The 27197-nt window shown below is 42.0% G+C and overlaps 1 protein-coding gene across 24 annotated transcripts in view; it reads right to left on the bottom strand.

Annotated features, from left to right (window-relative positions):
* KALRN (kalirin RhoGEF kinase) overlaps nt 1-27197 on the bottom strand; it is a 697103-nt gene that overhangs the window by 360834 nt on the left and 309072 nt on the right. For all 24 annotated transcript variants that reach the window (XM_073009790.1, XM_073009791.1, XM_073009792.1 and 21 more), the window contains exon 10: nt 15924-16046. In XM_073009790.1, coding sequence (XP_072865891.1) covers nt 15924-16046 — 123 coding nt within the window. The remainder of the gene's footprint in view (nt 1-15923; nt 16047-27197) is intronic.

The following is a 27197-nucleotide window of genomic DNA, read 5'->3' as shown; positions in this document are numbered from 1 at the left end:
ACAATGTAATTTCTTGGAGGAAATCCCAAACTTTATACTATAATTTTTAAAATTTATTTATTGACATATAATATTATTATTACATATAATTATATATATTTTTAGAGTAATGTGACATTTTGATACCTGTATGCAACATATAATGATCAAATCAGGATAACTGGGATACCCAAACCTCGAACCTTTCTAACTTTGTAAACTTGCAAAGTTTCATCAGAGTGACAGCTACAGCAGGTGAATCAGACTCAAGATCTGCATCCCAATAATCCTCTTCTCTTAGCTGTATTTTTTTAAGCAAATGAAACTGACCTTGGGAATTCCCAAGACACTAAAAGAGTCCATAGGTCCAAGCCTCCTGAAGAGAAAGAAAAATGAAACATGTCCATTATATGGATTTGGAGTTCCCTTTTTAGCCTCTTCCATGGCTTCCTTCCCTCGGTGATATTTTAAAATTCTAGGCAGGTGATGAGCCAAAGTCCACCAGAGCTATTTCAATCCATATTTGGCATTGTCGAGGCTCAGATATATTGTGCAAAATAGCCCATGGTGTGAAACACCATGGAGATATGTAATTATAGCTGAAGTTGCCAGTATTTGTTTTGTTGGCTCCTAGATTGCAGTAGGACAGCTGCACCAATCTCTATTTAAATCCAAAGGGCAGTATCTTGGGCTAGCTGGGCATATGCCTTGTGCATCCCAAGACAAATAAAGGCACCAATCCTGTTGAGGCTTGGATGTCCTCTGGTATCTGCAGGAGGCCATAAGAACTCAGTTCCCTCTGTCTCAAACCTGGCTTCCTTTCCAGGTGGAATAATTCAGATGTAATTATCTGTTCCTGTCTCAACTTGGCAGTGGGCTTTTCTCCTGTTAAAAATTTATTCTGAACAGAACTGGTTTATGAAAATGCCTCCAGTTGCTCATTGGCAGAGAAAAAAGACAGATCTGCCTGGTGGGTTGCTCTTGTTGGTGATGTGTGTTTATTTTTTGGTTTGCTTAATATATTGCCTGAAGCCCTTTTCCTCAGGCCTCTTTGATACTGGTTCCTTTTCCTCATTGCTTGCACCAGCTGCCTCATCTACCCACATGTTCTCAAATCTCTTACCCGTCAGCCCCCACAACCTGATTTGCCCCCATTACCCTGAACGCCTCGGCCAGCAAGTACTTGCTTCATGGAGGTCTCAGGGGGCCTGGAAAGCACTGCCCACCTCAAATCACACCTGGACCAGTGGGAAGGGATGAAGGAGGAAGAGGAAGAGGAAGAGGAGGAGGAGGAGGAAGAAAGAGGCTACAAATGTTACTGTTCTGAAACTGTCCCCACCACCACCGCTGCCACCATCGCTACTCCCCACCCCAGCTGGTTTCATGGACTCAGAAGGTCCTCATAGCCCTGTAATATATGCACACCTACAATGAGGAACTGGAAAGGCTTGGGAGGGTTCCTGTAAATTGCCATTCTCTGAAGCTTTCTCTTGGGAAGAAATTCTGAATGCTTGGCTTAAACCCAGCCCTGTGTCTTCAATGCTAGTGTTGCTTCTCTTTACACACTTATAACTGTACCTGGTTTTAATAGCTTGTAAGTTACTAGAATCTAGAAAAGAATATAAAGTTTTAATATTAAAAATGCCACTAGTAAAGAAAAATAACATTGTAGATATGCATCTATTACCATGGCTATATCATTAAATGAGAAAAGCTGGTAGCTAAATGTACCCATATACACATAAACAGAGGAATAGCTGGAAGAATAAACCCAAAGTATTAGCAACTGTTAGACAGTTAGACAACCAAGTGGGTGGATTATTTCTGTTTCTTTTTGCTTGTCTGTATGTTTTATATCGAAAAATATGTAACTTTGTAATTAAACTTAAAAAAGATAAATAAAATAAAATAAAATAAAAACTTCCTTTAGAAAAAAATCAGAAGGAAGGTTGACTAAACCCAGTTTTTTTTTAATTCCTCTGACTGTGTGTGTTCTAGGAGTGTGGGCCTTGCCTCCTCCACTTGAATGATCCTCTCTGAGCCTGATTCCTCATATGGAAAATATTAACAGTAACTCTATAGAGCTGTTTCAAAGATTAAGGGAGGTATTCCTTGTAAAAGCGTGCCTTCAATAAATGGTAGTTATTATCAGTTATTCCTGTATGTTTGTCTTTATAGCATAGGTTTAAAACCTTACAAATACTTTTCCAAATCTTTTCATGAAGGCAAAATAGTCTTGAGAAATTTGCATACATTCCTCCTATATGCAAATTCATCACATGCTCCCTCTTCTTTCAGCATAGACAAATGCTGGCTTCCCCAGCAGCAAGCATACTCCTGAGGCTCACCCTGCTCACGGTGTCACAGAAACAAAAGAAAGGGGGAAGAGAAAGGAGGCTGATTCTGCTTCTCTTAATCTGGGCAAGTTGACATTTGTTGAAATTAATTATTGGAAGACATGGCAATAAATGGTTTGCTTTCAGAATCAATACTGGGCAGATGAGAAAGCTTTCCTCTGGAATAACTTTCCCTGTTTCCTTTCTAAACCACGGCAATGCTCTCTGAGAGACAGTAACTATATTCTTCCTATTCTTCTCACTGTGCAAGGTAAAATATGTTGTCACATTTGTGAAACTTGAGTGATTCCACTCTTTCTGAGGAGGGCCACTAGGCACAGAATCCTTTAGAAGGGAAAGTCTGTTCTCACTTGGCTCATAGTGTCTCTCTACTTCTTTCTCCCTTTTCTGGGGACCCATGGCAGGCTCAGCTCCAGCCCAAATTGAGTCGCACCAAATTGAGTGGCACATCTCACTGACAGGCTTGTCCTCCATATCAGATTCCACTGGCAGCCAATGCAGCCTTGCCCTGGTACTCAGTTTCCATAACTACAATTTTGTCCTGTTCCTAAGAGCCAGCCATTACCTTACCAGATACCTCAAGAATCCTGCCTCTGAACTGCAGCCCAGTGGCTACAGCCTGGCTAAGAGCCTCCCAGGTGCAAACTGTGCAAGCCTCCACCTTGGGTCGCTGAACACCACTGGCTCCTGGATGCCCAGCTGCTGGGTGTCCCCTGCCCCTAGGCAGGATATACCATTACTCTATTGGCTTTCCTCGTTTGACTGGTCAAATAGGGCACCCACCTCTTCTATAACACTTAACGCTTGATGATGTTTGTCGGTACCTGCAGCTGATCTGTCCTCTTGGCACCTGGCCATCTCAAAGCACAGGCCTACTCTTTCCCACATAGCTAAGCAGACCATTCTACGCTGAATCTTGAGAGATGACAGCATGGCACTTAACGGCTTTGCCTGGAAGGGAGTGAAGCTTAGATATATTCTATCACCAGCCACCGGCACCAACATGATCACCATTTGCTGCCACAGAGACCGCCATTTATGGAGCATCTCCTAAGAATCAAATTCTCCATTAGGTACTTTCCATATATTATTTCTCATCTCCACATCACTCTTCAGGGTAGGTGTCACTCTCATTTCAGAGAGAAGAACTCTGGGGCTCAGAGAACTTCAGTGATTGTCACAAGGTCCAGGGCCAAAAGTGGAAAAAAGAGACTGACCCCAAATGCTAGGCTTTTCTTCACTATACCATATGCCCCAGTAGAGGGGAAATCAGAACTAAAGGGGACATCTCATATGGAGATAGGGGACTACTAGGGGGGTAGGTTTTTGAAAGCTAGGACATTTCATTAGTGATAGCTTAACTTTAGCAAAAGGTAAAAGGAAAGGGATGAAATAACCATCTGGTCTGGGCCAAGTGTAGTCCACCATTTTGTGCTAGAACATAGAAATGAAGACTCAGGCCAGATACTGGCCAAATCAATTGTTAACTAGGCCAAGCTCCAGCAAAGAGCAGAATCAGCTGTCACCAATCATTCTTACATGTGCTTTAAATACACCAGAGGACAGGCAGAGAAGGGCAAAAGTCAGTCATATGCGGCCCTAGGCTGCATAGACACCTTTTGGGTTAAAAAAATGTCATGGAGGATCAGGAAGGTGACCCTTCATGAGAGTCCAAGGGAAATCTTAGAGGCAAGAAGGGAAAAAGTATCCCTTAGGGGTCCTACAGTCACAGTGCTAATGTGAGGCGAGCTGCCTGAGGGATGACCCAGATCTACACACGGAAAGAGGGCTAGGAACTGGCTCTGGGACGGAAATGAGAACCACACCAGGCCTGATCCCAGAGACATCCGAGGTTCTTTTGAATCAAGAGACTCCACAGCAGGGTGGTTGACAGCCTGGACTCTGGAACCAGACTACTAGAGCTTGAATCTGAGCTCCACCACTCACTAGGTCTATCAACTTGAGCTACTTATTTAGTCTCTGTGCCTCAAATTCCCTATCTATAAATGGGAATTAGAAATATATATTAGTAACTCATGGGATGTTGCGAGAAATAAGTAAGTTAACATAAGAAAAATAATTTGAACAGTGCCCAGCACATAGAAAGTACTCAGCAGGTATTATCATTGTTGTTGTTATGAAGGCCATTTCCGTCTCAAAAAGGAGAAGGAAAAAATGGCAACCAGTGAACATTGGTTATATTGAATCAAAAGCAGTCTGTGACTAGAAAAGTTGTCTTGGACTCAAAATCAGTATGCTGAATACAAAGTCAATATACAGTATACCACTTCTATCTAATTTTTGTTTTGTTGTTGCCTTTCAGATCTCTTTGGAAAAGACCAATCTTACTCACCTGTAACAACAGCGAGTTTTTAAAAAGAGAAAAAAAGACTTCCTTACATTTCAGCTAACGAAGAGAGAAGGTTAAAGCCTCCTCTGGTGATCAGGCTCAGTGTGATGATAATGATCCCAGCTGGATAAATCATGGAAATGTAGTGGAGCTGGGAAAATGGACACAGTAAGGACAGCCATTTCTTCTTGTCAAGAGTGGTTTCCTATAGCTTCATCTGAATTTTTTTGGCTTTCTTTAATTAAAAAAATACAAAAGAGTCCAAAGAACTCACTCAAAATTTGACTCAAAAGATACTTCCTCTAAAGTGCCAAACCCTGCACTGGGGCTCTTCAGGGTGACCCCCAGCACAGGGCAGTCTTGCTAATTCTGTCAGGATAGTACTCAGTTATGTTCCAGGTTATGTGGTTCTGGAGCCTGTGTTCTTATAAGTATTCATCAGATCTACCTCTCTTATCATTCTTAGAGCTGAGAGGGACCTCAGAGATCATCTGGCCTGATAACCGCCCAACAAAGGCATTCGTTCCATATCACTCATTCGTTTATCTTTCAAGTGTCCATTGCATGTCAGGGTTACCACTGTGCTAGGCATTGGTTTAAAAAGACTGAGACAAAATTACTGCTCTGAGGAAGATCACTGTCCAGTCAGAGAGTGAGGACAGCATAAAACTGATTATGGCACTGTGCTAACTACCATAATAGAGATATGACCAGAGTAACTAGTTGACTAGAAAAGGGGCATTCAATCCAAACCAAGGAGGCCACAGAGGGCTTCCTGGAAGAGATGATATTTGAGACAAGTGTTTGAAGGTGAATAGAAGCTGGTCAGTTAAAGGAGTGAGAAGGATTAAGGAGACAGTATTGAGACTTTAGAGCATAGCATGCTCAGGAAAACAGGAATACATGGTGGGATACAGGCAACACAGGAAGGGTAAAAGCTAAAACCAGACAAAGTAATGGGCAGGTCATAAAGGGTTTATATTATCAAGAGTTTGAACTTTATCCTGATGGGAAGCCATCTATAGGTTCCATAACCAATGGAGATCATGATGAGACTGAATTTGAGGAAAGCCACTATTGTGGCAGTGTGAGGATAGATTTAAGACAATGACTGGAGTCAGGGAAAACAGAAGGCTATTGCAGTATTCCAAGCAAGAGATAATGAGGCTCTGATCTAAGGCAGTGGCAATGGGGATGGAAGGAAAGAAACATACGAAAGAGGCAGAATCAATAAGACTTTGCAATAGACAATGATGAGGAAGAGCAAGGGAGGAATCAAGAATGACTCCCAAGTTTCTGGCTCAAGCAAGTGGGTGGTTGGTGGCCTTCACTGGTATAAGGAATGTAGGAATAAGAGCACACCAGAAGGAGTAGGAGGTGATATAATAAACTCTGGACACACTGAGTTTAGGAACCCTCTGAAAATTGCAGCAGAGGTGTCCACAGAGCCAATGGGTTTACAAATATGGAACCCAGGGGTGAAACCAGAAATGAGACATGGATTTGGAAGCCATCAGAGCAGGGGTGGCTGTTGAGACTGAGAGAGAGTCTAAATTGTTCAGGGAGTGTGTATAAAGTGAGAAGAGAAGATCTGAGGAACAAATCCTGGGGAAAAGGGAAAACAGTTTAATCAGGACCAGTCAGAAAGTCATAAGGAAACCAACAGGGCACGATGTCCCAGCTCTTTGGGGGGGCCAAGGTGGGAAGATCACCTGAGGTTAGGAGTTCAAGACCAGCCTGGCTAACATGGCAAAACCCCGTCTCTAGTAAAAATACAAAAATTAGCTGGGCGTAGTGGCGGGCACCCATAATCCCAGCTACTCGGAAGGTTGAGGCAGGAAAATCGCTTGAACCCGGGAGACGGAGGTTGCAGTGAGCCGAAATCACACCACTGCACTCCAGCCGGGGCGACAAGAGAGAAACTCAGTCTCAAAAAAAAAAAAAAAAAAAAAAAAAAAAAAAAAAAATTCTGTTAAGTGTCTTTTGGATTTAGCAATAAATAATAAAGTTAGCAAATAAAACCAGAGAGTCCTGTTGGAGTCCCTGGAAGATTAACCTCAGTGGGCCAGAGGGAACAAAAGCCCAATGGCAGGGGTCAAGGGGAATGGAGGAGGTGAGGAAGTAGAGGTGGCAAATATAAACTCCTCTATCAAGAACTTGGACTACAAAGGGAAGGAGAAAGAGAGGGGAAAGTAAGAGTTCAGAGAAGCTATTCTTGGTGGCTTGCATTCGTATTAATTTGTTTTTAAGATGGGAGAGGCCAGGCGTAGTGGCTCACACCTGTAATCGCAGCACTTTGGGAGGCCAAGGCGGGTGGATCACTTAAAGTCAGGAGTTCAAGACCAGCTTGGCCAACATGGTGAAACCCTATCTCTACTAAAAATATAAAAATTAGCAGGGTGTAGTGGCTCATGCCTTTGATCCCAGCTACTTGGAGGGCTGAGGCAGGAGAATCACTTGAATCTAGGGGCAGAGGTTGCAGTGAGCCGAGATTGCACTCCAACCTGGGTAACAGAGCGAGACTCTGTGTCCAAAAAAAAAAAAAAAAAAAAAAAAAGATGGGAGAGACTTGAGGGTGTTTAATCCTAAGGAAAAAAGGTTGCCTGTATCATGAAACCTCCCGTGAGAAGCAGCATACTACATCACAAGGCACTTCACTCTGGTTTGGACAGCTCATAAAAAAGCAACCTGTGGTTAGAAGTTATACCTGAATTAAGCTAACATTGGCTTCACTGTACCTTTTATTCTTATTTCATCTATAGGAAGCCTTCAATTATCAAACCCATCATCCCTGCCTTCCATAAAACATTCTTTACTTGAAACAGAACATATCCAGTTACTTCAGCTTCACAGTCCTGGTAGCCTTCCAACAATCGTGGTGTATTTTGTCAATATCTTTTTAAAAATATATTTTCCAGAATTAGGCACAATTTTCCATATGTGATTTAAACAATGACAGTATAATTATTATTTCTCTGGTTTAGATATTATATTTTAATTTATATTATCACTCAAAAGCCTTTAACATTCCTCTCTGCTCTAAGAATAAAGTCTAACTCCTTGCATCTACAGGTCAAAGTTCTTGGGAGTTTAGACACAAACTACAGTTTTTGAGCTTTTCTACAATGATTCACATTCTACCACATAGAACCCTTTGCTCTAACCTACTTGACTGATTTCATTTACAGAGTCATAAATTTTTCTGGGAGATTCCAGGGAGCTTGAGGACTCCCACTATGACCATAGTTTTCCTTGACCAGAACTGAAATAATCTCAGAACAGCATTTTCCGTATCTTCCATTGGATGGAGCAGACTATGGTCCTCTCCACTAACGTGATGGCTCATTTCTGTGTTCCTCTTATCTTCATATTATTTCTGCATAAGGTTCTACTCTCAGGTTTGTAGATTTCATATAGATATGAAGCATTCTGATACAATGTCACTCCTTCCATTAGAACAAGTCCTTTCAACAAAGAATCCTCTTCTACTGCCATTTTCTAGTTATGAGCTCAATATCCTGAGGTCTCAGTACTACCTATTATATTTATCTTCTTGTGTTAAAAGTTTAAGTGCACTACTTGTTACACATGCCTTTTGTTGGTTTATTTATAAAGAAGCCTAAAAATATTGTCTGCAACCTGTATTCTTGGTATTTTTTTAAACCTAAGGTTATCTAAGCACATTTTATTTATAACACACTTTTTCTATGTCACCTGTGTAAAGCCTGACATATCTGAATTTGGCTTCACTGGGTTAACTTTCTCCCTCTACTTTAAAATTCATTTAAATCTTTCTATATAGATCATCAAGGTTTCTGCCAACGTATATCCTTCCCAGTCCTTACAAGATGCACTCCATCCCTTGCCAGAAGCCCATCATCCTGGCTCTGCAGAACACAGTTCAGAAAACTTTTTGAAACACCATCTACATAGGCAGATATTTGTTTCTCAAAGCTTCCCTTCTTTGCTGTAGTTACTGCCATTACATGGAACAAGAGATAAAAACACCACCTGTGGTTTCAAATCTTCCAGTTTGTTACTCAGAACTTAAGTCATTAGGAATAAAGCCCCAATTTCTTCTGAATGTGCCATTTGTTCCCCAAAGGAAGCAGCAAATGTGAGTGACAGTTCATGGGGTTAACAAGAGGTTCATGGTAGGCTCTCTACATCTTAGATATTGGCTCCTGCCCTCTCCCAATTTTCTACATCATATCCACACAAAGTGACCTTCAAAACCCTTGGCTGGAAGTTAAGATGTAACATCTTTTTTTATCCTGAGTGTGATCACCAGACCATCTCCCATCAGCTCATACCAGTAACTTCTCCCTAGTGCTCCAGGGAGGGAAGGTTCTGAATCCAACCCAACGGGAAATATTTCATGCAAGATCCAAAGACCAAGATTGTCCTTTATTGCTTTGCTGCTTCACATTCCTCCACTTTCCCACTTCATGACATTAATTTTTCTGCATTTTCCCGGCTTTCTTCCTCACTATTTTTTTTTTCATTTGCCTAAGAATCTTTCATCCTTGCTAAGAAGTTAGAGTGTGAAAAAGCGCCTATTTAAGCTCTCCCACCTTTTCCTTCTGCTTGCATTTGCAGCTGCTATAATTGGTCATCATCTCTGGCAAGAAGAGAAAGAAGGAACTTACTTTGAAGGTCACTGCATCACTGCATATTAATTGAATTGCCAGATGAAGTAGCTTTCACTAGAAATGCCCCTTGAAAACCTTAAAAGAGCAAACAGTAAGCCTCCTTTCTTGCCACGGAATTTCTTAGAAGGTTAGAACATGTTTGATGCATTTTTTAAAATTAGATTTTGAGTTCCTCAAGACAGAAACTGTGGAACTCTTAACTTTTCACAGTGCCCAACAGAGAAACTTGATGGGAAATGAAAATTGATGAGGGCTATTGTTCAACTCTGAGGGCACAGACCTTCCATCTCTGCGGATTATCCTATTTTATTTTGCCCTTATTACTATGGTAGGTTTGCTGATTGTATCTTCAGTGTATCAGAGTATCTTCAGTGGGTAAGGTCACTGATAAATCCACTAAAATGCCTTTCCTCTATTCTTACCTATTTTGAATGATTTTTTTTTTACAGTTCCAGTTTTACTAAGTCAACAAAGTATCAAGATAGCACAATGCAGTTGCTTACAGAGTTCAGAACGTTTGTCATCATTGACTCTTTCTCTTACCACTTGTTTGGATTATCCATTCATTCTGTTAATTCCTCTTTCATAATAGCTCTTATTTTTTATTGTTATACTTTCAGTTCTGAGGTACGTGTGCACAACATGCAGGTTTGTTACATAGGTATACATGTGCCATGTTGGTTTGCTGCACCCATTAACCCGTCATTTACATTATGTATTTCTACTAATGCTATCCCTCCCCCCAGGCCCCAATGCCCTGACAAGCCCCAGTGTGTGATGTTTCCCTCCCTGTGTCCATGTGATCTCATTGTTCAATTCCCACCTATGAGTGAGAACATGCGGTGTTTGGTTTTGTCTTCTTGTGGTACTTTGCTGAGAATGATGGTTTCCAGTTTCAGAATGATTTTTTTAAAGTGTGTTCTACTCAAGTTTGACAAAAAACAAAACAAAACAAAACAAAACCAAAAATCCACAAGGGTTGGACAGATAAACAAGTAACCAGAGATTACTGAATAAAGTACTTAATTGTGCCCATGTTTTTCTATTTCTTTAAGTCTTTCTTTAAATTGTCTGCTCTTTCAAAAATGTTACACTAATGCTACTTAATATGCCTAGCTGCTTAAATGTGATTTGGTGCTCTGAGACTTTAGATAATATATATTTGAATGTAAACACTTGCTAATTTTTGACTAAATTAGCATACAGAAAATCTGGCATTTCAGATAATGAGGCCATAAAGCAGGCCACTAGCAGAGCAGGCACAGCTGTTATGTAAACCACAGGCACTTGAGTACTCTCCTACCTCGTAATAGCAAATATCTCGTGACAATATAACATTACCACATTCTATTCCACCACCGGGGCAGACATGGACACATCTATCCCCTGACAGCCATCCTATTATGGGCAGCAACTCCATCTTACACTTGTTTATATTATTGATGATACCTAATGTACCACAAAAAATATGTGTCTCTTAAAAACTGTTCTACTTGGTGGCCTGAGTCATTTGATGAGATTATAGGCAAACTGAGTCCAGTATTCGACCTAAGGAGCAGGAGGGGTTCCCGCCAGTGCCCAGGTCTTCTGTTTGAGCACGCACAACCTCAGCAGCTTGGACTAGATAACTGTAGACACAGATCCCCTGGTGTATCCCTTCCTGGACCTTCGCTCTGAATGTTGGCTTCCTCCCTAGGGAGGCTGTCATGACTGCAAAGCCTTTCCCCAGTCAGCTCAGCTTCTATGTCGGCTATTCAAAGAGTGCCATCTGCAGGATGAACTGAGGACTCAAATATTTAATTCATCTTCAAAGGGTATTTGAAGAATTTGTTTAAAATTTGTTCAAGAGCTATTAAACACAAAAGTTAAAGTTTAATGAAGGATAATGGATGGCCACATAAATTCTTCAAAGATATCATTTATGTCTATTTTAATAGCTGCCCTAAATGTCTTTACTACAAAGACTAACCACTGGTAAGAATCACAGATGCCTCCACTATCCCAAGAGTGGAGATGTGTTTGTTCAGGGGCTTTACACTGCCTCAACCCCTCCCCGTGGGTAGCCATTTCCTCTGTTGAGGGCTTGCTTTTCCTTTCAGAAGGACAAATTTCCAGGATCTGTGACAGATGTAATAGCTCTCTTTCTGCTTTGATTCAAGACAGTTTTTTGAACCCAAATACAGAGAATGGGTGCTCAGAATTCCTCTCTCATTATCAGTCTCAGGTAAAGGAATCCTAAATGATAAGGCTGAAAGAGGTCCCTTCACAGAATCACGACCCTTTAGAGCATTGCTTATAAGTTACCCCAGGCTCCTACCCCGCAGCATATATCGCCTTCCTGACCACATCTCATAAACAGCAACCCAAACAAAGAATAAGAGTGTCCACGCTTTGGGCTTTCTGTCATTGCTCTTCTTACTGAAGAACTTTTCAATTCCTGATTAAATCCACTCCTCTTCTCCCAATGGCCCTCATCTAATTGAGAGCAGAAGCAAGAGAGAAAGAAGAACCCTTTCCTGCCTAGATCACCCCATTTTCACCACCTAAACATGGCAATCACGCTGTACAGAACAAAGCAGGTCTCAAGCAGGCTGCTACTGACAGCCAACCTGCCTTCACTGTGGTCAGCATTGGTTTTCCTATGTGGACTAACAATCCCAGGATGCTGGGCCACTCCATCTCCCAGAGTGGGGATCACGGAATAAGGTAGGATTAATTCCCCAACTACAAGATCCAGCTCTGGAGGCTAATTTCAGGGTAATGAGATGGCTCACGAACCTAGGTAAAGTGCTCCCTTTGTAGCTCATATCTGCTTTTCTCCTTTCCAGAGCAAACACTCCTCCTAAAAGGATGAGCCTTTTGGAAGTTAGAACTCTGTCTTCTCTTTCAAAAAAATACAGTCTTATCAGAAAGCAGAGCCAGGGAGGTGTGGATCATGCCAGTGGATTACTCATGGGAAGGGCCAGAGGAAAGTTGTAATCGATGTCAATAAGGGCGGCAACATCCCCCACCCTCACCCCCTTTGTCTTTGTCCCACACTTTCCATAAGCAAATGGGCACTCAGAAATGAATTTTATGCCCACTTCCTTTACCTCAATAAGGAGGGACAGCATGGAATTAGGATAAGAACATGACTCTGGAATCCAACAGACCTGGGTTTGAATCTCAGCAGAGCCCCTGACAAGCTGGATGACTTGGGCACATGGAAGAACTTTCTAAGCCTCAGTGTTGTCTTCTATAAAACAAGGCGAATACTACCTATCACTCAGGATTGGTATAAGATATATAATGGAAACATAAGCTCTCAAAAATGTGCCCATTCTTTCTTTAGCATGAATTTAAATTCATGTGTTTTTGTTGCTGACGGAAAAGCATTGTCCCACATGAAAGGAGTATCAGGTATCAGCGAGAAGGTGGAGGAACAGTCGGGAAAAATGGGACTGGGGTGGCCATGGGTCTTTCTTGGTTATAACAAAATGCAAAAACTGTGGCCTATAATCAAAACATGGGCCTACAACCAAGGTTGGCATTGCCTCTGAGGCTATATCAGGCAGAGGGCAAGGAGGATTGAGCTGGGTCAGAGCTATGGGTAGCTTTGGGGATGTCCTTTCTAAATGAGGAGTGCTGAGCCATAGGACAGCCCACAGGCAGAGGCACCAAAGCTATGGGATGGCCCTATTCCAACAGACCACCCCACGTACTACAACCTCCACTCTCAGCCGTCAGGGGATACATGTGGCCCTCTCCCATCCTTGGACCCCTAACAGCCTAGAGAGGAATGACCCAGGATGCATGGCCACTCAGGTATTTTGGATCTGTGCTGCATCTTGCCGAAGGTCCTTACTGGCTAGGAGGCTTTCTTTTTTTGTATTGTGGTAAAATATACACAATATAACACTTACAATTTTAACCATTTTAAAGTGTATAATTGGCCGGGCACAGTGGCTCAAGCCTGTAATCCCAGCACTTTGGGAGGCCGAGACAGGCGGATCACGAGGTCCGGAGATCGAGACCATCCTGGCTAACACGGTGAAACCCCGTCTCTACTAAAAAATACAAAAAACTAGCCGGGCGAGGTGGCGGGCGCCTGTAGTCCCAGCTACTCGGGAGGCTGAGGCAGGAGAATGGCGTAAACCTGGGAGGCGGAGCTTGCAGTGAGCCAAGATCATGCCACTACGCTCCAGCTTGGGTGACAGAGCGAGACTCCGTCTCAAAAAAAAAAAAAAAAAAAAAAAAAAGTGTATAATTTAGTGGTATTAAGTACATTCACAGTGTTGTGGTGCATCCATCACCATCATCTATCTTGAGAACTCTTCATCTTCATCTTGCAAAACTGAAACTCTGTATCAATTAAACCAGGGGTGTCCAATCTTTTGGCTTCCCTGAACCACATTGGAAGAAGAATTGTCTTGGGCCACACATAAAATATACGAATGATAGCTGATGAGCTTAAAAAAATTGCAGAAAAATTCATAATGTTTTAAGAAAGTTTACCAATTTGTGTCGGGCCACATTAAAAGCCATCATGGGCTACATACAGCCTGTGGGCCATGGGCTGGATAAGCTTGCATTAAACAATAGCTCCCTATTCCTCCCTTACCCCCAGCCTCTGACAACCACCATTCTACTTTCCATCTCTATGAATTTGACTACTCTAGGTATAAGTAGAATCATAAAATATTTATCCTTTTTGTGAATGACTTATTTCACTTAGCATAATGTCTTCAAGGTTCATCCATGTTGTAGCATATGTTAGAATTCCCTCCCTCTTTAAGTCTAAATAATATTCCATTATATGAATAGACCACATTTTGTTTATCCATGCATCTGTCAATGGACATTGGAGTTGTTTCCACCATTTGAATATTGTGAACATGGGTATATAAATATCTGTTTGATGGCTGGGCACAGTGGCTCATGCCTGTAATCCCTGAACTTTGGGAGGCTGAGTTGGGTGGATCACTTGAGGTCAGGAGTTCGAGACCAGCCTGGCCAACGAGGTGAAATCCCATTTTTACAAAAAAAAAAAACAAAAAATTAGCCAGGTGTGGTGGCAGGCACCTATAATCCTAGCTACTCAGGAGGCTGAGGCAGGAGAATCACTTGAACCCAGGAGGCGGAGGCTGCAGTGAGCCATGATCACATTACTGTACTCCAGCCTGGGCAACAGAGCAAGACTATGTCTCAAAAAAAAAAAAAAAAAATCTGTTTGAGTCCCTGCTTTCAATTCTGTTAGGGATACACCCTGAAGTGGAATTGCTGGATCTATGGTAATTCTATTTTTAATTCTTGAGGACCCTCCACACTGTTTTCCACAGTGGCTGCACCATTTTACACTCTCATCAACAGTACACAAGGGTTCCATATGAGGCTTTCTTTATCTCACAGGCTGGGTCTAATCCACCCATATTCCCTGGGCTCAGGTCACTGCTGACATGGTCTTTCTGGCTCCTATAAGGCCTCTCAATTTTCAGCAGATGCTTGCAGCTCCCCTAGAGAGGCAGTAATGCTCCATGACCTTCCTGTTCTTGCTCGGTTGTTGACATACCATCTCTTTTTGCATCCATAGCACATAGTCTGTCTGGGGCTGGGAGCCTCCCTGGGTGAGGCCTAGGGCTCTGCACAATGGCCAAAGTGGGGCCCACATTGAGGGCTGTCTGCCTGGTGGGACTGAAGTCAGCTCTGGCTAAAGCAGTGATGTGGCAAAACCTAGCTCTGTCATCCTCACTCCTTCAGCAGCACCCACCCCTCTGTCCCATATGGGCACCCTCCCTGCCTTATTCTTCATTATTTTGTTTTACATGGCAGCTGATCACACCTGATAAAATAACTGGAGAGTAGTATTTCATCTTGAAAATGAAAATTCTCACGACCCATTTGGAAAACTCCCCAGTGGAGAAATATAACAGAGTTAGGATAACATTTTTAAGATGAAGGCTCTGAACAAAAACACTTTAAAACAATTATACTATTAGACAAATGGCCAGGGCCTCTCATACATCTTTGCGCAAATTCAGAAATGGTGCCCTTTTTGGATCAGGTGTGCAGCTCAGCTAAAAGACTGAACATTATATAAATGGAAGTTTAAATATTGTCCAAATGACACCAAGGCAGGTTCTTTGGGCACATTCAGCCCTGTGAGTGCATGGCTGGTGAGCAGGTGTCACCTGTTTCTCCAGGTCCTGGAAGGTATGTGGCTTTGTAAGTAGAGCTGGGACTGATTTTTAGCTCTCACTCACTGGCAGTAACAACCATAAGCAGCAGCCCTGGGGTGATGAGGAATCTAATAATGTCATTCCCTCCCACCAGCACCACCTTGTGGACAAGGCATTTTTAGATCACACCAGCAGGAAGATTTTTTTGAAAGATCATAAATATGGGCATCTATTTTACCACTCACCTAGAATCCAACAGAAGACAAAGGACTCCTTGCATCAGGCAGGAAGGCAGCCCAGCAGCCACAGGCTATCAACCCCGCATGCCTCACCAAACACCAAAGCCACAGCGCTGGTCTCCCTCATCTAGACACACACACACACACACACACACACACACACACACACACACACAGAGACAGCATCTCACCTGAGCCACCTCTTCAAAGTCATCGTGCCTCTTCTGCAGGGCCCGGGCTCGATGTAGGGACTTTCCAACTCCAGTGTGTTTGCTGAGAAAGGCCTCACCATGGTTTTCAATCCAGTCCAACACCTGGTCAAAGAAGGATAACAGCAACTATGACTTCCTAGCAGAAGGAAAGACACGTGACAACATGTGCAACTGCTAGAGTCCTAACCACCCCCACATCCCATCCCATTGTAAAGCAGCAGTTCAGGTGGAAATGGTCAATCTGCTGTGAGTCCATGGGATTTCATTACTGTCACTGGCAATATTACAGTCCCACCCTTAACTAAATTCAACTTATCCTTTTTGATCTCCATATTATCCGTCCATTACTTTTTCCATTTTCTTAGTTCATTATTTTAAACAAGCTACACACCAGGCACAGTTTAACCCCCTCACCACTTCTACCCAATCACATAAAGATATTGGCAGGAAATTAGATAGTAGCAGTTTGGGCAGTATCTTGGCCCTCATTACTCATCGGTCACTCTGCCATAAGAATGCAAACAGCAATGGCAACCAGTCATGGGGATCCTGCCTCATTGTGCTCCTGGGACGCCCCTTCCTAATCTTGAAAGCAAAGTCCAGGGTAGTCAGTCCCCAGTTGGATGCTCATGATATCTGAACACTAGGACAACAGCCCCCTCTGGCTTCTTTCCATCTCCCTCCTCCAATCGATACCAACTAACCAAACAAACAAATGTATAAATTAAAGTATTTGCATCCTAAGTCCTTTAGTATCTGCGTCTCTTGGGAAGTAGTGGAGACTTTATGTTCTTCCAGGCTAAAGATCTAGTGATTTGGCTTCAATACAGTTTCCTTGGTATTTAGAAACACTGGAACAGAGAAGCCTGGGCAATAGAGGGATGAGAGAGACGGGAAGCTAAGAAGGGTGGAAAAGAAGTTTTCCTGAGGGGCACTTGAGAGGCAGGATGGAAATCCCTTAGTAAAAGCCTTGACGTGCAGGGAGGATCAAAGCCTTTTATACCCATTTTGCATTCTTGCAGATGGCCTAACAAAAATGCGTGCATCCCAGAGATCATCTTTTGATCTCTGACAAGTTGGCGCTCAGTAAATCAGGTGACCACAATTAAATCAGAATTACAGTATAGACACACCTGTTACAGATCCTGCTAAAACTCCTGTGAGTCCACTCACTGCCTGCAATATTAACCATGAACTAAACATTTGATTAATGATGTACTAGCCTTTCCAGATTTTGGAAGAACTTATTGGAAAATGACTTAGATGAACTAGGTCTATTTAAAAAGATGGTTTAACTCATTCCTGTGTCTCAGACAGATTGCCCTGTAGCAAACAGAGGTAGAACCAAATCATTCCATAGACTACAGGCATGGGAGTTCTCTGACATTTGGGATATTTTAATATCTGCAGTGTGCAAAGTGTGAACATTTTCAAAGTCTTTGGTGACAGGATCACAAAGCCCACATTATAATTGTGCTAGTTCAGAGAAAGGTACATATGAATATAAAAATGAGGCTTAACAAATATCCACTTAATGAAGACAGATGGAGTAATTGTCCATCATCATGAAGAAAAGAAGTTTTTTGTAAATAAAAAATGAATTCATCTAAACATTATCTATGGATATTTTAAACACTTTATAATATATTCTGGCAATATACATATTTTAAGTATTCTGCAGGCACAGCCCTAAAAAGAAATTGTGGTAGTGCTGGATTTTTACCTTTTGCAAACACTGAAAGGCAGCACTGAAAGGAACTTTACGTGTTCCTCTCTTAGAAGAGCCTACGTTTCTCTAGAATTACTTACGGTGAAACTTCAACCAAAAAAAACAGGAGAGTGTATTTTTACTTGGCTTGCCACAGTTAGATCTCACAATTCTGTACTGTCACGGGATTTATGAGCTTCAGCATGCAAGGTCAAAGGCAAATACTTTGTAGTCACAAAGTTTCCCGTATATTAGGTGCCAAGTATAGTAAAGTTTTAGGATTTTAAGGCATAAACTTTCATCAATCCCTTCTGAAAACAAATTGAGGTTTGAAGATAATTTTTTGCATATTAAAGAACTACCAGTGGTCGTTTATGAATGTGTTGAAATTTATAACAGATTTTTGAGACCACAATTTTTTAAATTTAGTTTTGAGCACTTAAGTAGGAATTGCTTGTCTCGCAGTGTTTTCATGAGTTTTGTTTTATTTCATTTTTTATCTCTAGCTTTAAGAAAATTGGTTATTCTGAAGTAAATTGGTTGAAGAGGAATATTTTTCATCTACTAGTTCACCCACATACAGCGTCTGCACTCCCCAGAAACGATTTTACAACTTTTAAATATTTTTTAAAAGGCAATTTGTTTCCTTTTTCAGTACTTTGCTTTCTTTAAAATGTCAATTTATTTTTAGTTAGTGACACTTAGTTTTACTTAATTGGTTATGCCTTCATCACTTAAAAACCTATTTCTTTCATATTTGAGAAGCTTTTACTTCATTTTAACATAACTTTGATTGCTCTGTGATGTTATAGTGCCATCATTTAGTCCAATTTCTGCCATTAGAATTGAAGCTGTAGGGAAAATATGTGCAATTTCAATGAAAGTTCAGGAGCTACGCAGAAATCAGTTTAACAAATCAAAAAGCAAATAATTTAGGAAAGTTAACAAAATTTCTTTAGTAATCCAGACTGAAAAAGTACTTGAGGCTAGAAAAACATAGTCAATATATGAAGTATTGTTAAAGATTCTAATCTCTATTTTATTTCAGATGGTTCATTTAGAGCCATCACTGCGTCATACACGTATTTAGACCGCACACCGTCTGGACCCTGATTCCACGTCCTCCAACCTCGGGAGTACAATCCGACTTTCCATGCAGATCCCGCGCAGCAAAGAAACATGTTCCTGAGCAGACACCAGCAGTGCCTGACAATTACATTACACACTATAAATGTATGTGTGGCTTGAGATTCTAGATATCTGTCAGTTTCTAGTGTGTTCCATTAAGATAAATCAGGCTCCAGAATCTGAACATCACTGGTTAAAGAATAAATAGACTTTCTAGTCAAATCCTGGACCCTACCTAAGTACAAGCACCCATCAAGGTACTCCTTATAATCTTATTCCTGAATAATTTCTCTTCATCTACAAGGCATATTTAAAATACTCAATTACCAATCATAGTCAGGGTATACAGCATGAGAGTCATTCATACCTATCGATGGCTCTGAATTGGTATTTGAGCATTTCTAACTTTGGCGGTTTTATCTTTTTGTTTTCGTCTGAGGGGTCCTCCGGCAGCAGAGAAGCATGTGTGGGTATGTAAGTATTCACATATTCAGATATTTATTTAAATAGTCTTATTGTACCACAGTGCCAGGCACTAGAGCAGCTCTGGAGAGGGGGGAGCAGCAGTAAAAAGGCAGGCATGGCCTGATGCTGGGAACTCAGTCTACAGGGCTAACAAGCACTAGACACTAAATCATACAATTCATCATTCATTGCAAAGGTGAAAAGTACCAACAGCCAAATGCATCTTCTTTGGGGAGTCACAGAAAGTTTCTCAGGAGAAGTGAGGTTTAGCTGAGATCTGAGAGAGAGTAGGATTTAACCAAATTAGGAATTGAAATGACCAGCATGGCTTGCATAGGGGATAAGTAGGAAATGGACCCCGAAAAGGCAGGTACCAGATTGTGGTGAGCCCTGGTGTGCTGAACAGAGGAATCCAGTGTTCATCCTAAGAGCCACTGAAGAGCTGCTGCCAGGAGGATAAAGACACTTTTCATTTCCAGTTAAAAATTATTGCTCTGACTGACTAGGTGCAGTGGCTTATGCCTATAATCCTATACCTTTGGGAGGCAGAGGCAGGTGGATTGCTTGAACCTACGAATTTGAGACAAGCCTTGGTAACATGGCAAAACTCTGTTTCTACAAAAAACACAAAAAAATTAGCCAGGTGTGGTGGTGCACACCTGCAGTTCCAGCTATGTAGGAGGCTGAGGAGGGAGGATCCCCTGAGCCTAAGAGTTCCAGGCTGAAGTGAGCTGTGATATCACCATTCCAGCCTGGGCAATAGAGTGAGACCTTATCTCAAATATATGTGTGTGTGTATATGCGTGTGTGTGTGTGTGTGTGTGTGTGTATAAATATATATATAGCTCTGACTGCTTTGTGGAGGATCAACTGGAGAAGGCAAAGGGTAGAGAAAGGAAAACAGGAGGCAGAAATTCTGACAAGAGGTGATGGTGACTCATGCAAGGCCAATGGCAGTGTCTATAGATAGACAGATTGGGGGGAAAGAATTGCCAGGACTTGGTAATTGGCTATGGGGGAGATGCAGAGGCAGGCGGTAAGCCTGACCCCCAGGGGCATGTCTTGAATATCTGAGTGGAAGGTAGAACTAGTCACTGGTACGGGACTGAATGAGTTATGAGGGGTGGCACAGACATAACATATTTTTTTTCTTAAGATTTTTTTCCCTTTCTATGCTCACACTCTTGTTCTGAGAATGACCATGGAAAGGGATACTCATAGGCATAAGCGGCAGTGATTTGTGCCCCTGAACTTGAATGGGAAATAGTACTCAATAATGGTTGTCAATCAGATTCTGGGAAAGATGTGCCTTTAGTTTCAAAGAAGTAATTTATACACTAAGGCTAAAAAATAAATTATAAATTGTTAATCTACCTAAATCCCAATAATAAAAGTTAGGAATGCCAAATCCATTTTAAAAACATAACTTCAACCTAATTGTCCATCAATGGATGACTAGATAAAGAAAATGTGGTATATATTGACAATGGAATACTATTCAACCATAAAAAAGAATGAAATCATGTCTTCTGCAGCAATATGGATGGAACTGGAGGCCATTATCCTGAGTAAAACAAGTCAGGCGCAGAAAGACAAATATCACATGTTCTCACTTATATGTGGAAGATAAATAATGCAGACGCACGGATGCAGAGTGTGTAGTGCTAGACAATGGACACTGGAAAGGGAGAGGGGGTGGGTGATGAGAAATTATTAATGAGTACAATATATGTTATTTGGGTGATGGATAGCCTAAAAGCTCTGAGTTTACCACTATGCAGTCTATGTATATAACAAAATTATACTTGGACCCTGTACATTTATACAAATAAAAATAAATAAATAAATAAATGCATACCCTCAGACTTAAATGAAATTAACCCATGCATTCTCAAAAGGGCTTTTCACTGGGGTATACTTTTTGAGCAGCCCTTAACTTGACATACAAAGTCCCCTATGCCTGGCCCTACCCCCTCTTAACCCCACCACTAGTGAGTTCCTGCCTCACCCCCAAACACCCTAAAAGCTGCCTCTCATCTCCTAAATTTTGCTCTGTTTTCCCCGTCACTTTCCATATCCTTTTCTCTTGTATACCCACTTCCCAGGCTACCTCCTACTTATTCTTTAAGCTCTAGTTCAAAATCATTGGCTATGGAAAGCCTTAACTCCTTAATAACCCATCCAGGCTGAAGCGGGTGTTTCTCTTCTCTTATTCTGTTCAAACCACAATTATTGCCTACAGGCCTGTCTCTCACACTAGACTCCAACCTCTTTGTACTCCCAGGACACAGTGTGGTACTCAACACAGAGTGGTTGCTTAATACATGTTTAATTGAACTGAACTCAAACTGACCCCTCTAACGCAGAACTTTGGAGTGAATGTCTCCTGCTCTACACTCCCACTGTAACTCTCAGTCTGCACTCAAAGTTTTCTCTTTGTGCATCTCTACCTTCTCCACTGTCCCACTTGGCAGGTAGTTATTTCCTAGAGGGATGTAAAGAGTACAGATTTTTCACCATTTGTATGCTACCCTTCCCTCTCCTCTACCACACAGCATCCTTGCGTGCATCTTGCACTCAGAAGATACACAATGACTGTTTATAGCCATGAACTGCCAAGTGCATATGTGGCCGAGGTCCCTGCCTTGCTTGTCTTGAGAGGAATTTTGCCATCCCATTCAGGAATGCCATCATTAGGGATAACAGTGCAGGTGAGCCCAGGCTCCTTGCCACTATAGCAGGCAGGCAGACTTGTAAAAACTTGTAAAGATCTTCTTTTCTCCGTCTTGACTTTTCAACCAGAAAGCAGTCTTTTCCAAGAACAGTCTTTTCCAAAAGAGATGCTTACATCCTCGACTAGATTTGAAAGCTAACCTAACAGCCATTATGCATAATTCCCTAATCACCCCCTTTCTTCCTCATCTAATTGTGTTTATTCCAACCAGCATACAATCAAGATGCAATGCCTTTCAGGAGACAGTCTTTTCTAACTGCCAAGGAGAAGGGAAAATGTTCTGTTCTCTTTTTTTTGAGATGAAATATCTCTCTGTTGCCCAAGCTAGAGTGCAGTGGCATGATCTTGGCTCACTGCAGCCTCTGCCTCCCAGGTTCAAGCGATTCTCCTGCCTCAGCCTCCTGAGTAGCTGGGATTATAGGTACACACTACCATGCCTGGGTAATTTTTTGTATTTTCAGTACAGACGGTGTTCTGCCATGTTGGCCAGGCTGGTCTTGAACTCCTGACCTCAGGTGATCCACCTGCCTCAGCCTTTCAAAGTGCTGGAATTATAGGTGTGAGCCACCATGCCCGGCTGGAAAATGTCCTTTTGAAGAGAATTATTAACAAACAATCTCTGTATGGTGGCCATGAATGCATCTGAGCTCATGAGAAACCACTCTGGTCTTAACGACTTTGTAAGTACCATTCCAGGTGCCAGAACCTCTTCTTCTTCTTCTTCTTCTTCTTCTTTTTGGAGACAGAGTCTCACTCTGTCACTCAGGCTGGAGTATAATGGCACAATCTTGGCTCACTGCAACCTCCACCTACTGGGTTCAAGCGATTCTCATGCCTCAGCCTCTTGAATAGCTAGGACCACAGGCACACACCACAATACCCAGCTAATGTTATTGTATTTTGGTAGAGACAGGGTTTTACCATGTTGCCCAGGCTGGTCTTGAACTCCTGAGATCAGGCAATCTGCTTACCTCAGCCTCCCAAAGTGCTAGTATTAGAGGCATGAGCCACAGTGCCCAGTCCCAGAACCTCTTCTTAAACGCATCCTCATTGCTCATTCATTCAGCTCTCCACTTACTCATCACCAGTTATCGCCATATGACACATGGCGTACTTGCTTGGTTTGGGTGTTGTTTTATTTCCACCCCCTGACTGTAAGCTCTATGTAAACAGGGGGTTCATTTGATTTGCTGCTATGTTCTTCTCAGAGTATTTGCTGAATAAATGGGTAAACGAATAACAAATATAATTTGAAAACTTCCTGTGTGGGAAGGACAAAACCCATGAAAAGAAATGGAGATGTTTTGCAAATGTATGCGGAATCAGAATCTCACCTCTCTGATCCCTCACCTGGTTCTCTCTGATAAGTCATCTTATTTGAAATAGATTATTCAGCTTGTGTCATAATTTGATCCACAGGGTAAAACAAGAAATTGCCTGATGTTTTAAGTAAACTAAAGATTTCTCCTCTCTTAATTTCTACCTCTCAGCCCTCAGCCTCCCACATTTAGAAAGCCATTATTCTGAAGTAAATGAAGGATCATTTATATGCCATCAGGCATCTACAAGACATTTTGTTCTGTTAAAGGTTCAAGTACACACAGTGTGAAGAGCACTCAGGAGAGTCTACCACATCATTATTTCTGTCTCTTCACACAGCACACTGAGCACTAGTTCTGAAGGGGAGCAGCTCCTAGACTGCCTGTACCACCCAGCTCCCCATCGGCTGCAACTGGAGAGCATGCAGGCACCACTTGAAATGCCCAATTACTAGCAACTCATTTTCCGTCCCCTCTTTGGAACAAGTATGATCAAAATAAATGTCTTGCTATGGCAGGAGAAGCCATCATTCTTCTGAGAGGGCTCAGCGGAAACTCATTAGCAGGTGTACAACTGTGCTTCCATTGAGAGCTGCAATCCTGTCTCCTGGCAGACCCGATGTCGGGTAGAAGCCAGCTGAGGGTCCAGAGACCCAAAGTCTCAGCTGCCCCTAACCCTTGGCCTCTCCAGCCCCAGCCCACCTGTACCTGTCCCCTCCCAGCACAGTGGAGGCTGGGTCCTCCTACCTCCCTGAGAGAACCTCCTCTGCCTAGTGCCTTGCTGTCTGTTTCTGGAGGCACTATACTTTTTAACACTAAGGCTTCAAACTCTTGCCAGCAGTTGTGAACTTTAGAATGCTTAAGAATCACCTGGGGTTCTTTTTAAATTATAGGTTCCACCTCATTCCCAAATTCTGAATCAAGAAATGTAGAATAGGGCCTGATAATCTGTTTTTAAAAAGCCCTCCACTCTGCCCAGATAATTTTAATGCAGGGGTCCAAGGACCACACTTTGAAAAATACAGTTGCATATTCATATGTGATGCCTCCTTCATTTTCTGTAACAAATGGAAAATTTTTAGTGATTTTTTTTCCCATAAAAGCTCCCAAACCTACACTTTCCCCATTACCCTTGTTCATGCTCTATGGCCACATACCATGCCTATGGTTTCCAGTCTCCCCTCACCCCAACTCAGCCCCTAAACTGGCACTAGATTTCCTCAAACCTCTACTCTGATGACATGTCTCCTCTGCACAGAATCCTTCAACAGCATCTCATCAATAATCATGCGTGAGTTCTTTATCCTTTAGCCTAGTATTCAAGATACCAGAATTAGCATGTTGAGATCAAGGACATGCTAAGGAGAGGGATTGTTAGAAAAAAGGTACCCTGGATGGTTACTGTCTTATCACTTGTTAATATAACAATAAAAAAGGAATTGAGGACATTAAACATGTTAAAAATTGCTGTGGATCAATAAAGCCCTGAGGTTCACTATCTCCTGGCAAGAGACTTCTCACTGCTTCCCCAGGCTTCATCAGCCTCCTACCCCTGCCAGATGAGATGCCCACGTGCTCATCGTGGAAGGACCACTTTTCAGTCAGGACAGAGTTTGTATTCATAAAATCAAAATAAATACAAAACTAAACACCAAGGGAGAAGCCCACGGCGGGGAAGGGAAGAGAGGCAAGAAGGAAAGTAGGGCAGAGAACAGAGTGGCTGGGGTATAGTATGGGAAATGGGGAACCAGGAAGAAGAGGTACTAGGAGCCCATGAGTTTCCAGGTAGGAAGCATGTGAGCATGCAAGAGGCAAGCCTCTAGCTCATTCCCCAGCCCTGCAGAGACTAGGGAACACATGGAGAGGACTAGAACCCATAGTCTTCTGTACTAGCCTCCTGCCACAGGGAAAGGGATAGAGTGCTTCCTCTAAGATCAGGGACACTAAAAAGGCAGATGGGAATGTTTTCTTCCCTCTCTTCATTTCAATCAGAAAGCAACCCTGACAAGCAGGAGCCTCCCTCTCGATCTGCACCAACTCAGCAGAGTCTCAACCTTGTGCTCTTTCTGGGCATACACTCTGCCCAAATAATCACCTATTATCTACTTGAAAAATATCTGAATGATTAGATTATCACTATAAAAAAAAACTTATTTGAGAACTTTAAAACTGCTAATTATGACCATGGGCAGATGGATATTATTCAAGATACATGCTGCAAATAATAGCATCAGTAATGCTAAGTTAACATAATTATAACTGTGAAAAATAAATGAGAATGGATAGTGTCTGTTTTGGGGAAATTTGTGTTAGTAATAAATAGTTATAGAGAAAGCATATGGAAAAGGGCTTTTGTTCTTCATTTGCTTGGTAGATGTTCCTCCATCCCTTTATTTTGAGCCTATGTGTGTCTCTGTATGTGAGATGGGTCTCCTGAATACAGCAAACGGATGGGTCTTGACTCTTTATCCAATTTGCCAGTCTGTGTCTTTTAATTGGACCATTTAGTCCATTTACATTTTAGGTGAATATTGTTATATGTGAACTTGATCCTGTCATTTTGATATTAGCTGATTATTCTGCTCATTAGTTGATGCAGTTTCTTCCTAGCATCGATGATCTTTACATTTTGGCATGTTTTTGCAATGGCTGGTACCTGTTGTTCCTTTCCATGTTTAGTGCTTCCTTCAGGGTCTCTTGTAGGGCAGGCCTGGTGGTGACAAAATCTCTAAGCATTTGCTTGTCTGTAAAGGATTTTATTTCCCCTTCACTTATGAAACTTAGTTTGGCTGGATACGAAATTCTGGGTTGAAAATTCTTTTCTTTAAGAATGTTGAATATTGGCCCCCACTCTCTTCTGGCTTGGAGAGTTTCTGCCGAGACATCTGCTGTTAGTCTGATGGGCTTCCCTTTGTGGGTAACCCGACCTTTCTCTCTGGCTGCCCTTAACATTTTTTCCTTTATTTCAACTTTGGTGAATCTGACAATTATGTGTCTTGGAGTTGCTCTTCTCAAGGAGTATCTTTGTGGCAATCTCTGTATTTCCTGAATTTGAATGTTGGCCTACCTTACTAGGTTGGGGAAGTTCTCCTGGATGATATCCTGAAGAGTGTTTTCCAACTTGGTTCCATTTTCCCCCTCACTTTCAGGCACATCAATCAGACGTAGATTTGGTCTTTTCACATAATCCTATATTTCTTGGAGGCTTTGTTCATTTCTTTTTCCTCTTTTTTCTCTAGATTTCTCTTCTCGCTTCATTTCATTCATTTGATCTTCAATCATTGATACTCTTTCTTCCAGTTGATCGAGTCGGTTACTAAAGCTTGTTCATTTGTCACATATTTCTCGTGTCATGGTTTTTATCTCTATCAGTTCATTTATGGCCTTCTCTGCATTGATTATTCTAGTTATCCATTCTTCCATTCTTTTTTCAAGATTTTTAGTTTCTTTGCGCTGGGTACATAGTTCCTCCTTTAGCTCTGAGAAGTTTGATCGACTGAAGCCTTCTTCTCTCAACTTGTCAAAGTCATTCTCTGTCCAGCTTTGTTCCATTGCTGGCGATGAGCTGCATTCCTTTGGAGGGGGAGATGCACTCTGATTTTTTGAATTTCCAGCTTTTCTGCACTGCTTTTTCCCCATCTTTGTGGTTTTATCTGCCTTTGGTTCTTGATGATGGTGACATACTGATGGGGTTTTGGTGTGGGTGTCCTTTCTGTTTGTTAGTTTTCCTTCTAACAGTCAGGACACTCAGCTGCAGGTCTGTTGGAGTTTGCCTGGGTATCAGCAGCAGAGGCTGCAGAAGATAGAATATTGCTGAACAGTGAGTGTTGCTGTCTGATTCTTGCTCTGGAAGCTTCATCTCAGGGGTGTATCCCACCGTGTGAGGTGTGAGGTGTCGG

Source organism: Chlorocebus sabaeus, chromosome 22, assembly GCF_047675955.1.
Source record: "Chlorocebus sabaeus isolate Y175 chromosome 22, mChlSab1.0.hap1, whole genome shotgun sequence".
Classification (NCBI taxonomy): domain Eukaryota; kingdom Metazoa; phylum Chordata; class Mammalia; order Primates; family Cercopithecidae; genus Chlorocebus; species Chlorocebus sabaeus.
This window is presented reverse-complemented; position numbering and strand designations above follow the sequence as displayed.